The 14,543-nt window shown below is 37.2% G+C and overlaps 1 protein-coding gene across 3 annotated transcripts in view; it reads left to right on the forward strand.

Moving 5' to 3' along the window:
* Nucleotides 1–13,213, forward strand: part of vps8 (VPS8 subunit of CORVET complex) — a 74,337-nt gene extending 61,124 nt beyond the window's left edge. For 2 of the 3 annotated variants that reach the window (XM_030156473.1, XM_030156474.1), the window contains 8 exons: nucleotides 558–639; nucleotides 1,406–1,488; nucleotides 3,269–3,349; nucleotides 4,644–4,813; nucleotides 6,016–6,181; nucleotides 6,938–6,991; nucleotides 12,257–12,337; nucleotides 12,448–13,213. In XM_030156473.1, coding sequence (XP_030012333.1) covers nucleotides 558–639; nucleotides 1,406–1,488; nucleotides 3,269–3,349; nucleotides 4,644–4,813; nucleotides 6,016–6,181; nucleotides 6,938–6,991; nucleotides 12,257–12,337; nucleotides 12,448–12,573 — 843 coding nt within the window. In that variant the 3' untranslated portion in view covers nucleotides 12,574–13,213. Of the gene's footprint in view, nucleotides 1–557; nucleotides 640–1,405; nucleotides 1,489–3,268; nucleotides 3,350–4,643; nucleotides 4,814–6,015; nucleotides 6,182–6,937; nucleotides 7,044–7,769; nucleotides 7,889–12,256; nucleotides 12,338–12,447 lie in introns of those variants that run through there. The other variant, XM_030156475.1, reaches the window with a different exon arrangement.
* The last annotated feature ends 1,330 nt before the right edge of the window (nucleotides 13,214–14,543 follow it).

Below are 14,543 nucleotides of genomic sequence, written 5' to 3' on the forward strand. Positions count from 1 at the left end.
ATGTAATTCAACCTCTAGAGGACGCTCCTGTGCTAAAACAAGCTCAGAAATCAGTAGATCAGTAATTCAGGATTCATTTATCAATTAAATCACTAAGTGTCAATGCTATAAAATTAAGATACATTTTTATTCAAGGGGAAGAGAAATCCAACAGCTGGTTAGGGTTTTTTCTCACACTGTGAGGAAAAAGTAAGAAAAAAACATTTTATTATATATTATTGTAAGCAAGTGACAACTTAAACAATGTTTCACTGAAAATTTTGATCTATTCATTTATTCTTTTATTTTTTGTTACACTTATCATTAATATACTAAATATTTTCAGAGTTGTGTGTATTAACAGGCTTTACTTTGTGCACATGAAATAAAACCAAACCATATGCATGTACAGGAATATTAAACTGACTTATTTTCACATCAAATGCCCAATAACAAATTTAAAGCTAAATAAGTTGGTGATAACCTTTTTTTTTCATTTCTAAATGTACATATGTGAATCGTTATCTGTGAGGTGAGGATTTAGTCACTTTTTTTTTCTTTTTTTTTTTTTCCAAAAGGCTCTCTGGTTTCCATTGCTTGAGACCATGATGGCTTCACAAAAGCTGGTGAAGGGAGTCAGTGCTAAACAAACCTCAGAAGGTAAGAACACAATTTTGTTTAGTCCACTTGCAAGGAAATCTTTTTTTACCCTTCAGTTCCTTAGCTCTCAAATGCATTTTGCACAAGAAAAATCCATAATTACACAGATGTTGTAGGTAATCTCTATTTAGAATTCCTTGTGATTTCTTACACACTTGTTGCAGAAGTTGTCTCAGTGTGAACAAGCCAAGATAAATATGTCAAAATAAAATTCCTAACCTGACAGTTCTTTAATAAAATTTAATTCTGCACAAAAGTTATCCACACATGCACCATTTTTATGAGTCTTTCAAAATATCAACAATACATTGATGTGCAGTACACTGATTTACCTCTCATGGAGGCTTTAAACATCCCATTTGAAATGCTTTTGTCCCTCCAGTAAAGAAACAGAGAACTTTTCTTTTTATAAAAGTGTTACATCCACATGTTCCCAAAACTGAGTACATGCAAACACCAAATCTTTAGCATAATTATTGTACCTTCTACAGCTGTAGAAGGTACCAGGCCTTTATTTGAAGGGGTTTATATTAGAGGCAGCCTTTGTTTCTAATTACCCAGTGGAAATTATTGCAGATGGCATGAAACCTCAAGCATCGCATGACGACGACATAACTTCTCACTACACACATATCAGACTACTGTGTTAAAAGCATGGTTACATTAGTATGATGCTTTTATTTCTAGTTTTCACTTCTGGTGTATAAGCATTCAGCAAAAACTATACATCCAATACTGTAAACACTTCAATTTGTGTCCGTTTCAGTGTTGAAGGAACTGACAATGAAGGTCCTTAATAGCATGAGCAGCTTTATTTCTCTGCCTGCCATCATCCAAAGAATCCTGCAGGTCTGTATGTTTGTTTCAGTCTCACTATGTGGTTTTCCTCACAAAACTACAGCCTTTCCTGCTTCCGCTTGTTTCTTTAAAGGCAAATAGTTAAAGAAAATCTAAGGATGCTTCCATAGTAGTATTTTTACATTTTTAATATGAAGATCTTTGTCCCTACAAGTGTAGCAAAGTTTCAGTTTCAGTACCATGCGTTAAATGCCTGTGATTTATTTTTCTCTGTCTATCAACACTATTTCACAGCCCCAGGATTTCTAAACTAAACTAGGGTTAGCTACTGTCTCTGTTTTATGAAGGAAATGTGGAAGCTAGGCATAAGCACAGCAAAAGTTATGTGTATTAATAATCGTTTTAGTGTGGACAGGTCCTGCATATGCAGTGTATGTTCATAGAATCCAATCTACCCATTGAAATTCACCAGTTTTTCTTACTCATGCTTTACACACAAATGGAAAGTTAAGACTGTAAAATCCCTTAGGTGATATTATGTGCCTGTGTGAGTACAACACAAGGTGATTTTCTGATTCTTTGTATACTCAGTTGTAGCTACATTGAATCATTTGGAAATTATTGAGTGAACCCCTACTTGGATCTTTTCCCTAAATCCCTAAAATGGCTCACAGATCTGTGTGTCCATGTACTCAATTGAGTTCCACCACATTTAAATTCCAAATAGCGTTACCCAAAAACTATTCGCAACTTTTATGAGCTAATAACACATACTCCTATAGAGACTGCCAAAAGTCCCATAAATCACAGTAAGGAGTAGATTTAAAGGGAGGAAAAGAACTGATTAAGCCAAATCTATCTTTGAGCCCAACAGTCTGAGCTAGAGAGAGATGGTCAAGTGAATCAGTGCTCAGATCTCTTACCCAAGATCCACTCACAGACAGAAGAACCACTTGCAAACAGATTCGCTACACCACAGGTTCTCTGCTTTAGATTTGTTTTTTTGGTATGATTAGGAAATTCAGGATCAACTGACTAAAGTGACTCATATAACCCAGATACTGTCAGTGAGTGATTTAATGATCCCAGTTTCCCATGACTAATGTTATATATGGCATCACAAAAGTTTTTTCTGTCTGTGGTGATTTCACTACCACTGAACTGCTAATTACAGCCTCCTTTTAGTGGCATGTCTCTAATTCCATGGCATATATCAGACTACTTTTAGGGGCACATGTTGTACCTCTGCACCTATGATAGTTACAAACATTTGGATACACACCCATAATTTATGATGCAGTGGGATTCATCGTTTACAACAGAGGTGGATGGCTAAGAATGTCTTGTGCATCTTCTCTTATGTTTTCTCTGAACAGTAAATGCAGAGTAAAATATGAGAAATCGAAATCAGATTTGCTGCTCATTAAGCACTGCATATCACTGCATGACACAAATATACCAATTGTGCTGTGAGTTCTGTTACTGAAGCAGAAACTTAATATATGATTTAACCATAACTACATATATATATATATATATATATATATATATGCTATTTTAAGAAATTAAAAAGAAACAATAAAAAGATAATGAACAAAGATGAACATTATAAAACTTAGCAGCATTTCAAGGAACTTTTACATGGAACAAGTTCTGCTTTATTGGTGAAAGATTTAGAAATGATAGACAATACATTAAACTGAAAGATTTGTCCTCTCTTATTGCATTGTTTTTGTTTTTTTTGTTTTGTTTTTTTTTTTAAGTTTAGTTTAGTGCATTTTGTAATCTTTCCACATATATGTCATTTGATGTGTGTACCTTTGTGTGTCAGGACCCAGTCTATGGCAGAGGGAAACTTTCAGAGATTCAAGGCCTCATCCTGGGAATGCTGGACACCTTTAACTATGAGCAGGTAAACTGTGTTGGTGTGTCCCCCAACCACAATAACCTGATGTAGGACAAGGTCCACTTACTGGAAACTGTTTTTGAGTTTCTAGCAGCATTTCACAGACATGAATAGATACAGTATGTGTGCTTCCATCCAGTTTCAAACACTGAAACACTGTAAAAGCTAAAAAATATTACAAAGAGGTTTTAACATTTAACTCAACTCAGCTTTATTTATAAAGCACTGTAAGAACAACCATAGCTTAAACGAAGTGCTGATAACTATAAAACAAACAAACAAACAAATGATAAGATAAGATAATATAAGATAAGATAAGATAAGATAAGATAAGAAGCTGGATCCAGCTGGATCGGGATCCAGCACGTCCAGTGTCAGATCCAGAACCTATTTCATTGGACCTATTGAACCTATTTCATCTATGTAAAAATAAATAGCCTAAATGAAAAAAAAAGTTTGTTATCTGTCTTGTTAATCTTTATTACCCATCGAAGTTACACAAAAATCTTGAGTTCAGATGTATTTTAAGGTAAATTATAAGGGAAACACGGAGGGAGGGGACAGTCTAAAACACTTCATGTAAAAAAGCTTAACGTAGCTTAATGTCTGAAAACTGCAATCAATTATCACCAAATTTCATGTGGACATCTCTTGTCAAGCCCACTTTCCCCTCTCCTAAAATCAAAAGGAAACCCCAAATATTATGGATGCTGTTTGCGGTAAGCCTTATTTTTCTGTTAATAAAACACTTTCTCTTCAGCACCACGGGTTTGAGTCCAGCCATTCACTTTGCCTTGACAATTTGTATATGAGAGACAGACAGACAGACAGACAGTTTATTAAATGAATTTGCTGATGATTGCAGTTTTATGACATTAAGCTACGTTAAGCTTTTTTACGTTATGCATTGTAGACTGACCCCGTTACCTCCCCCCCATGTTTTGAGTTGCCGGGTCCACCCCCCCCTCTGCATTCTGGCACCTCCCACTTTACAAATTAAGCACTAGGTAATGATATACTTTGTTGAAAAAGTCACTTTTTCCTCATTTTTCTGATTCGATCTAATAATCTTTGAGCATGTATGAAGTGCATGATCAGAGAATTAAATATAGGAAAAGCATTGTTTTAACTGAAAAATGCAAAATGGAGAGGGTAATATTATAATAAATGGTGATAAATCACTTAGGAAAAATGACAAAAGTAGTTGTGGGGTTAATTTTCACTTAAGCACGTCTGCAGAACAGATAACCTCTCCTTAAGCCAATGAGACTCATCAGATAATTCTGTTTTTATGTTGTAGACGTTACTTGAAACAACTACTAGTCTGTTGAACCATGACCTCCACTGGTCCCTGGCACATCTGCATGCTGCAGTGACGAGGGGACTCCACCCAAGACAAGACCACTGTAACATCTGCTTACAACAGTACAAGAGGAGGCAGGACTCAGCTGAGGAGATCATTGTGTTTAGGTAACATTCAGGAACTTCTGGGCCACAGTGTTTAAAGCTACACTAACAACTGCGTGGTTAGTTCTATGTACATAAGTCCTTAACATAAAAAGCTAAATACAATTCTGTACCATTTATCAGCTGAAATTGAAATTTTATTTTTCAATATTCATCGTAACTGTATCTCTGTAATTCATACAAAGTTTACATACAGTGGATAGAACAGGCCAGTATTTATATGTCATTAAGTCAAGTCATACTCAGTCAAGCCATTTATAGTTCTAAATATTTAGGGTGTTTTTAAACTCACTTTTTGTCTCTAATACAGTGGTTCTCAGTCTTTTTCTGTCTGGCCCCCCTTAGGAGGACGAAAAATCTCCAGGCCCCCCTCAAACTCAACAACATTGTAACAGTGATCCAATTATAACTTTTTTTGAAAGAAACATCAATATTGTAACAATACTTTTTGCTTTTCCTTGAATAATTTGTTGTACAAGTTAAAAATAACTTAGATTTTTGCTTGAACAATACAAATAAACTCAACAAGACTGCTCCCTGAGACACTATTTTTCCAAATAAAAATAGGAAATGCGCAATTATCTTTCAACTATGACAATACAGTTACTTTTTTTAGAGGAACAAACTAATTTTGTTAACAAAGATGAACATTTTAACAATATTAGTGGCGGCAATTAGCCCATTTCCATTGCACATTGCAGAACATTAAAGTGCAAACTGTATAAACTGTGCAAAAACAGAAACATTCCACATTTTTCTTTTTCAGTCAAATCCTTGTCCATTCTCCCAACCTAAACTCTTTGTCTAGACTAGTGACAGATCACCATGGCAGTAGATTTGTTTGCTGTATTTTCCTAAAATGAGTCCAGGGTGCTCCAAGGCTAAAACATTAATTGCTACATGTTCTAACCTGAATGAAAAAAAGGGGAAAAAAACACCCAGGAGCGATCCAATGTCCCCCCTGGCCCGACCCATAGTTTGAGAAACACTGCTCTAACACAATGTTATTCCTCTCTTCTACATCATTCATTACAATTGTATGCACATTTCCAATTACGTAAATTAGGCAATGAGGTCATTTAGCAACTTCTAGTGACTTTTGCAACAGACGATAGATACTTTCACTACTGAGGAGTTGGATTAGAACAAATTATGCACGCATTATTTCATGTAAAGTGTAATGTGTATGTGCCTCTTGTTGTCAGCTGTGGTCACCTGTACCACTTCCAGTGCCTGCAGCAGAAAGGCTGTGGATGGGGAGTTTCAGAGCAGCAGCAGCAGTGGAGCTGCTACAAATGTTCGTCCAGCCAGGGAGGAAGAGCCATGCCTACCACCGAACTGAAAAGGGGACGCAGTACCTCCTTAGCACAGGTGTGTGCATGTAAAGAAAGGAAAAATGTTATTGAATAAATCTTTAATTTAAAGATGCAGTGCTTGATAGTTTTTTAGCAGCACTAGCCAAATAATCTGTAATTCCTTTTCAGCATGTTGTAATTGAAGTGATCTGAGAGGATAGAAGATTACTGCATGTAGTACTTTCCGCTGTTTCTGACCTGTAGAATGTGAATAGTGAAATAAACACCAGAAGAAATCCTGAAGTGGGGACAGTATTAAGCAGATTTTGGGAAAGTTGATGCAGCAGTTCAGACAGAAGGATACTGAGTCTGTGAGCTCTTTTCAAAATTGGTGTACAATGACTGTTTCATGAAGCGACCACATATGTCTCTTGCCCACCTGCACAATATCTTCATAGTATTTAAATTGTATAGTATGGTAATAGCCCCTCTATCTGTATATTATGTCCATTATCCACCTGTATAATATGTCTGTAATCTGTATATTATCTCTGTATCATTCAAATATATCCATTTATTTTGTCTATTAGTATAACACATTCATTGTACCTTAATCTGTAGAGTATATTTATAGCACATAGTATATTTATGTACATTTTGTGTATCTTGTATATAATTGGACTTCTGGGTAGATGCCAAACTGCATTTAGCTACTTTGTACTTGCTCTTGTGTAATGACAATAAAGTTGAATCTAATAAGTGAAATAAATGATCTAACTTCATATAGCACTGATTGTTCATAACAGCTAACCAGATCTCTCCTCTCTCTCAGACTCGAGTCACTTCAGTTCATCATGATGCAGATGCACAGACTCAAAGGAAGAAGGTAGGAAGGCTATCTCATACCTCAGCAAATACAGTTGCAGAAAAAAATATGAGACCACCCCTTGTTTTCTTCATTTTTTTGTTCATTTTAATGCCCAGTATAACTAAAGATACATTTGTTTGGACAAATATTATGATAACAAAAATAGCTCATAAGAGTTTTATTTCAGAGCTGATATCTATCCACTTTTCATGGTTTTCTTGATAATAACCAATATCACTTAAGTTCTTAAATCAATAGCTATGGCATTGTACTGCCAAAAACAGTCCTTTTAGGCCTTCCATGTTTTTTTCTGTATTAGTCACATGATTGCTATAACACGGCTCTAGGCCATGACAAAAAGATGGGAGAAATACACAGTGCTAACTTAATGCAAAATATTTATTAAAGTATAAAGCAAGATAATCAAAATATACAATAAATATGAGGTGTGTAAGTCAGTAATATCAGTAGTGTGCATGTGGATGTGTGGATAGTATAAGTGTAAGGTTGGCTGAAAGAAGCAAAAGGTGCTGGTAGAGGGGAGAGAGAGAAGAGAAGAGAGAGAGGTCATTAGGAACACCGGGCCCAGGTGCTCCCAGTCACTGTGATGCCTCAGCTGAGCACATCGGAAGAGAACATAGAATGATGTCACAGACAAGCACATACCCAGACTCAGCCACCCAAGCAGGGGCCATCACATGATACACACAGGAGTTAGTATTTGATTGTGTAACCATTGTTTTTGATGACTTTTGATGGTCTAATAATTTTTTCCACAACTGTACAAACATGTGGCCACAGTCGAGCAGTGAGTAGACAACTGGTGACCACTGTCTTTGGTAGAGGTACAAGTACAGAAAGAACTAGAACCCTGTTGTTTTTTTTACCCTCGGCCGCACTGGCCACAGGGTGTTGTCATCAGTTGGTTGTCCATCTGTATGTCCGTCTGTATGTCCATGTATGTGCAAAAACTTTGGCATGTACCAGTGGTTCTCAACCACGGGGGGCAGCAGATAGTCAACAACAATAATAAGGTGAGGGGAGCTCACTTTTACTGTCTCAAAGCTTTATTGACACGTCCTCCACATACATACAGGTCCGTCATGTTACTTGTAGAATTATGTATTGAGGTCCCGATTGAGGTTCATAAGCCCCCACCCTCCCACCCACGTCGCAAATTGTTTTCAGGGAGCAGCAAGTCAGTGATGAGGTGAGGGGAGCTCACACACAGGTCCGTCACGTTACTTGTAGAATTATGTATTGAGGTCCAGATTGAGGACAGATTGAGGTCCGTGAGCAGGGGGGCTGGCGTTCAGCACATCATCCGTCCATCCGTCTGTGCGCGCACGTTATGTTTCTTTTTTTTCTTTTCTTTTTTTTGGATTATTGGCATTTTTACACAGAATCTTCCCCCCAAAACACACAGTTTATGTCAAACTACAGTAGATGCAGAGGTTCAACTTGGTAGAAAGGTCCACATTCATACCTTAAAGAGAATAAAACCATCTAAGTTTGATTAACTTTTTAAGATGGGAAGGACACTTGTTATCCCGACTGTACAAGTCATTGTTATCCAGAATATCACCCTCTGGGAACGGGATCTGAATATGGACATAGATGATGGGCTTTGGGATAATACTTTAGAAAATATACATAAGTACTCTGTTAATTCAAGGTACCAACTTATCTAATTTAAGATCATCCACAGACTTCATTATGTTAAGACAAAGTTTCACATATTTTCTCCAACTATATCCCCATAACAGTGGCGGCTGCTCGTCTTTCAGACAGGGGAAGCTCATTGTCGGCCTACATAAAAAAAAAAAAAAAAAAAAAAAAAAAATTGTCAAGTTATTTAAACATACATTCTGCCCTCCGTTCCTTTTTAAGAAAATGGTCAGTGACCTTATCGTACCAAGTAGGCGTCTTTTCCAGGAACTGGACCAGTGTCCTCTGAATATCCATCAGAGCTGGGCTGCTTAGATTGCCTTGGCCCATTGTGTTGTGGGTGTAAGACTTCAGCCTTTTTAAACAAGAGATGCTCCTTTCACTGCGACCTAGCCGACAGTTTGATTGATTTAACTATCTACAAAACGATATTAAACTCGAACAAGAAATGATTAAATTATGTAACTGAAACAAGAAAACGCTGAAATTATTTTAAATTGAAACAAGGAAGTACAGTGAGTGTGTTTTATTTACAGTGCAAGAAATGAACGAGTAATTTCGTAGTGGTTTCTCTCTCAATTTCACAGCAGAATGTGCGATGGTATTAAACTGAACTATGTCAGTGAAGGAGTAGAGAGTAGAGAAGGAGTAGAGCGTAGTCTCAAACTAGCTGTCAATCAAACGGGATTCAGCCTTTCGACTGATCCTCCAATCAGCACATGGGATTCTGGCGTCCAGCCCGGCCGAGCCCCACCCACAGCTCCATTCACCCCCAGAGACGCCCGGCGTCCGGGGGCGGGACAACATCGTGGCATTTATCCAATTACCGTCCAGTTTTGAGGCAATGAAAAAAAACTGTTCCACTCAGTCCCATTGAAGCCCATAGATGCCCGGCGTCTACGGGCAAATGCACTGAGCAAAGATCGAATGAGAAAACAGTGCAACGGGAATGTATGAGAAGTGAACAACATCGAGTCCGTTGATTTGTGATAAAGCTGATTCTGAACGAACTCATCTTTGAGATGAACGTGTTCCAACACATTTGTAGTCAATGAAATGTCAACACAACCGTACATACTTAACCATTTAATTTTCGTAATTTTAGGGGAAGCCGGGCTTCCCTTGCAGTCTGTGAGAAATCGCCACTGCCCCATAATGTGACAAGTGCTTTACTGAAGAAGCCACTTTTCTCCTTAGTTCAGGGATTAAAGTTCTCAGTCACCACGACGGATTTCCGTCAAATGGAAAAATTGAGGGGGGAAAAAAGTCATATTGAAGTAACTTCCCCACGTGTTTCGTGGAGTCCAGTCGGCACCACGATCCTGTCCTGGGTCTGCTGTCCTGAATCTGCAGGTGTTTAACACAGGCACGCCACGCACAGGGGGCTGATGATAATAAGATGACTTCTTTATTTTTATGTCAGGAGGAGAGATTGATGACTATTTATCTTTGGAAGGAAACGCTGCTCTTTCTGAGCCTCAGAAACACATGGACAAGTTCAGCTTTACCGAAGTTCAGCCTCCAGACGCCAACTTTAGTTTAGTGCTAACAAGAAAAACACACAACTTATGAAAGAACCACAGCAAAAAGGGAAGAAGACAGAACTGATCTACATGTACCTTCATGTTTGGGTTCATAGCTTATCTCCTCTTGCCGGTATATGACTAGTGTGTGTGTTTGTGTTTGTGTGTATGTGCCCTTTCCGTGCGTGCGGCTGTGCGGGCCACGGCCTTACGCGGTTACGCGCCCAACTGCATAAGTGCTTTATTTTGACCCGTTTAGCATCTTATTTCTATCTGTGTGGTACAGTACGAAGATAAAATTGAATGAATGAGTAACACCCTTGGTATTTGCAAAGCCACTGTATTTTAAATACCCTCAGAGAGGATCTGTAATGGAATATAATTTCTGTTTCAGTTGACGTAATTTCTTCCAATCAAAAGAGAACATGATATTGGCAGGAGGGGGTTGTGGACGCAGGTTTGACGACGTACAGATTATTTTGGCATCATGGACACGTTTGTAGAGGAAGGTGCTGAAGTGGTAACTATTGAGAGATGCGTGAAAAATAGATGGAGGTGGGCATGGTTTGATTGTTAAATAAAAAGTTTTTCACTCATTTTTTGCAGTAAGGTTTTCTTCTATTTATTATTTTTACTTGCTTCAAAGGTTTTCATACCCTTTAAAATTAACCAGAGAGCACCAAAATTGACCTGAAGCTTTGAAAATTTTCTGGGGGAGGACCCCCAGATCCCCCACCAGTACCACTCATGACATTTTTTCTATCCATGTTACTAATCTTCTACACCTGTACACTCTCCCATTCAGTGTGTTTTACAGTATTGCCAAATTTGACTATATAAACTTGTACGTTATAGTAGTATTGTATTGCATCATTTTTAATAGTGGCCAGTGATTTTGACCAGAAGAAAATTTTCAGTCAGATGAAAAATTTTTGCTTTAATCCCTGCCTTAGTTGTGTTCTGTGTTCTAACCTAACTCCATTCTGGACTAATATATTTAAAACTTTATCAGAAACGTTGCATGTAGAGCTGAAGCATGATCTACTTTTGGTTGTACGTAGAGTCTCGGATCAGTTTTCTTAACAAATATCGCTGTCAACTGCTATCCTATGTATTTATTGTAGCAAAAAGAATCATTTTGATGTTTTGGAAAAAAGCAGAAGTCCCATCAGTTAAATTATGGCTGGAAGAAATAGTTAAACTGTCTTATCGGGAGAGAGTCCAGTTCTCGCTGTTAAATAAACTGCATCAGTTCAATTTGATTTGGCCTCTACTTCTATAATGTATCCATAACTCAACCTAAATAATGGTACGACTTACGTGGACTCCCTCGTGAAGATGTTGTGGGGGGATGTTAAAGTGTGTGTTTTCTGTCTTAATATTTCTTTTTGTGTACCTTTGTTTTGTTCACTCTGTTTAATTTTCAAAATGAGAACAAATTGTAATTATGAATGTTGTTGTGATTAATTCCTCATTAAAAAGACTGGCAAATAACTTTGTCAAAAGGCGCCAAGTCAGACACAAAGACTATATGTCTATGACCACAAGGTGGCAGTATAATAAGTACATAATATGAGGAGTAATGGAATGTGTGTCAGAAAGCAGTTAAATGGTAAAAAAAAAATTAATAAATAAAAAATCAATAGATTACTTACTTATTGGGTTTACTTCTTTAAAATTATGTTGTTTACAAGGTTTCATATGCTAAACAGACTGTGGAAACATGTCTTAAAGTTGTGTAAGAATTAGTACAGCACAGTTAGATGAGTCCGCTGTCGTATCCTATAAAACTCTGTTTCTGTTGGGTTTCTGTAGAATTGACTTAGAGTCTGGTTTTGACCAACTCTATATATAAAATGTCAAGAGATAACTTTTTTGTGATCTGGCGCTATATAAATAAAATTTGATTGATTGAGTGATTTAATTGGTTTTCCCCTGTAAGTCGCTTTGGAAAAAAGCGTCTGCCAAATGCGTAAACATAAACATAAAACTCACTGCACTTGACACTAACAGCTGTTCATGATTTCCTCTGTTGAAACAGTGAATATATAAATTGCCTATTGTTTCAACATGGTCCTTTGTTGTTGTCCAGGTGTTTGTGGAGACAACATTAGACCTTCAGCAGGAACAGTCCTGGGATCAGCTACGTTGTTTATACCGAGGACCATCAAGGGTATGAATGAATATATGGATGAAACTTAATAGTACTCCATCAAGTTGACCGGTCCCTTTACCACTGATGTCCACCATAACCATCACAGTTTATTCTAATTTTTTCTACAGTTGTCCATCCTTTCAGAGCTCTCTCACTGCCATGGCCATGAGAAGACTGGTCCTCTCATCACAGCCCAGCCCGGAACTGAGAATTTCCAGCTGAAGCTCGCTCCTCCACCAATGGTGGAAGAGTAAGGGCCCAATTCCTGGATTTTCTTGAATTGTCCAGAAATCAGTCAAGTAGGATTAATGACAGAGCATTCTACACCAACACTGGAGATTTTTCTGATTTTTCTCACTCATGTATGTAACATCTACTACCATTTTCAGTGCAATCAGGTTTCCAGGGAATTTCAAGACATGATTATTGAAGGCAGACTTCATTACCTGTCCCTCTAACATTTTCCCAGAATCCTTAATTTGATCTTTTTTTGCACTACTATTGCACTAACATTTTTAACATCGGGAAATTCTACAAAACCTGGAAGTGATCCCAAATGTATATTTCATAAAAGTAAATTGATTGCCCTTCATTTACTGAGTTGTTTTATGTTTTTTGTTCTTCCACCTCAGTCTTTTATAAAATATTGTTTGAGTGAAATAAATTCTGAGATTGGATGAACAGAAAAAATTATTATAATAATGACCAAATTTTTGTGAAAGGATTAAGTTAGGTAGTTGTTCATTAAGCACTGCATATTTGCCTGTTTGTGATTTATGTTTTAAATAGTAATCATTATGAAATTGCACTCAAATGTACATGGTTAATGTTTTTTTTTCTGGATTTTTTAATTGATAGTCTGTCTCTGTTAAAATAAACCTGCCATAAAAATGATGGACTGTTCATGTTTTTGTAAGGAGGCAAACTTATAAAATCTGCAGAGGCTCAAATAATTATTTCCCCCACTGTACACAACCTGATCAAAAAAAACTCCCACACTCTGTTTTTAGCTTCCCGGCCAACAGGCCGTAAGCTATTGTCGTCATGCAGCGTCTGTCGTCGTCTGTCGTCCATTACAAAAATTTCAGTCGTGTTCTTCTCCGAAACTACAATTCCGATTGACTTGAAACTTGGTAGACAGCTTCTTTATGATCGGTGAAATTATTTGGATCTGGATCTGATTCTGGATTTGGTGCGACTTTGAAAAATTTCCCCATTGTAAGAGACAGGAAGTGGATCGATGCAATAACTCAGTAAATATAAATTATATCCAGTGTAAATTTCTACAGTCCAGCCCTGATGGGGAGATGACCAAAGCATAATGGCCACATGCTGATCAGGATCTTCTTCTGGATCTGGGAACTTACGGAAAATTTAATATGGGCTGTTATGGGGAAAAAATTTCAATATTCTTTTTCTCTGAAACTCCAGTTCTGATTGACTTCAAACTTGGTATACAGCTTCTTTATGATGATGTCAACACAAGGTATTGCAATTATTTCGATCCGGATCTGATTCTGAATTCGGTGCGACTTTGAAACATTTCCCCATTATAACACATAGGAAGTGGATTGATCCAATAAATCAGTATCAATGATATCAAGTTGGAATTTGAATTTTTTACAGATCTGATTGGAATATGACCAAAACATGGGCTATTTCTGTAATATAATAAATACACATAACTAGGTGATAATAAATAGGATCTGGATACATTTTCCAAAGCTTTTCATTTGGCCATTGGTCCTATTTTTTTTTTTTTTTTTGTTGGATCATGTTCACCATGGTATTACTTAGACAAATATATGCAACATCAGAGCATTTATTTCTGACTTTTTCTGAGAACATAATGTTGCTGGACCTTGACCTGATCAACTGAAGCAACCCCAGATCATAACACTGTCCCCACAGGCTTCTACTGCAGGCACAAGGCATGATGGGTAATTACATCATCCACCTCTCTTCCCACCCATTGGTGCTATTGGTGCCAGTTTAACACTTTTGTTGCTTTACTTGGTAACTTTTCAGACTACCCTAGCAACTTTTTTTCCCCAAAACCACCTAGCAACACATTTAGCTACTTTTAAAATTTGTTTGGAAACTTTTAGCAACTTTTGATAAGTGACTCAAATGCTAAAACACATACATTTTCTCTTTAAATGATTGAATGTTTTTTCTCTGTCACAGTCATAAAAACCCACGGTCTGTCTGCCTAGCTGCAAAA

This window comes from Sphaeramia orbicularis, chromosome 15 (genome assembly GCF_902148855.1).
Source record: "Sphaeramia orbicularis chromosome 15, fSphaOr1.1, whole genome shotgun sequence".
Lineage (NCBI taxonomy): Eukaryota > Metazoa > Chordata > Actinopteri > Kurtiformes > Apogonidae > Sphaeramia > Sphaeramia orbicularis.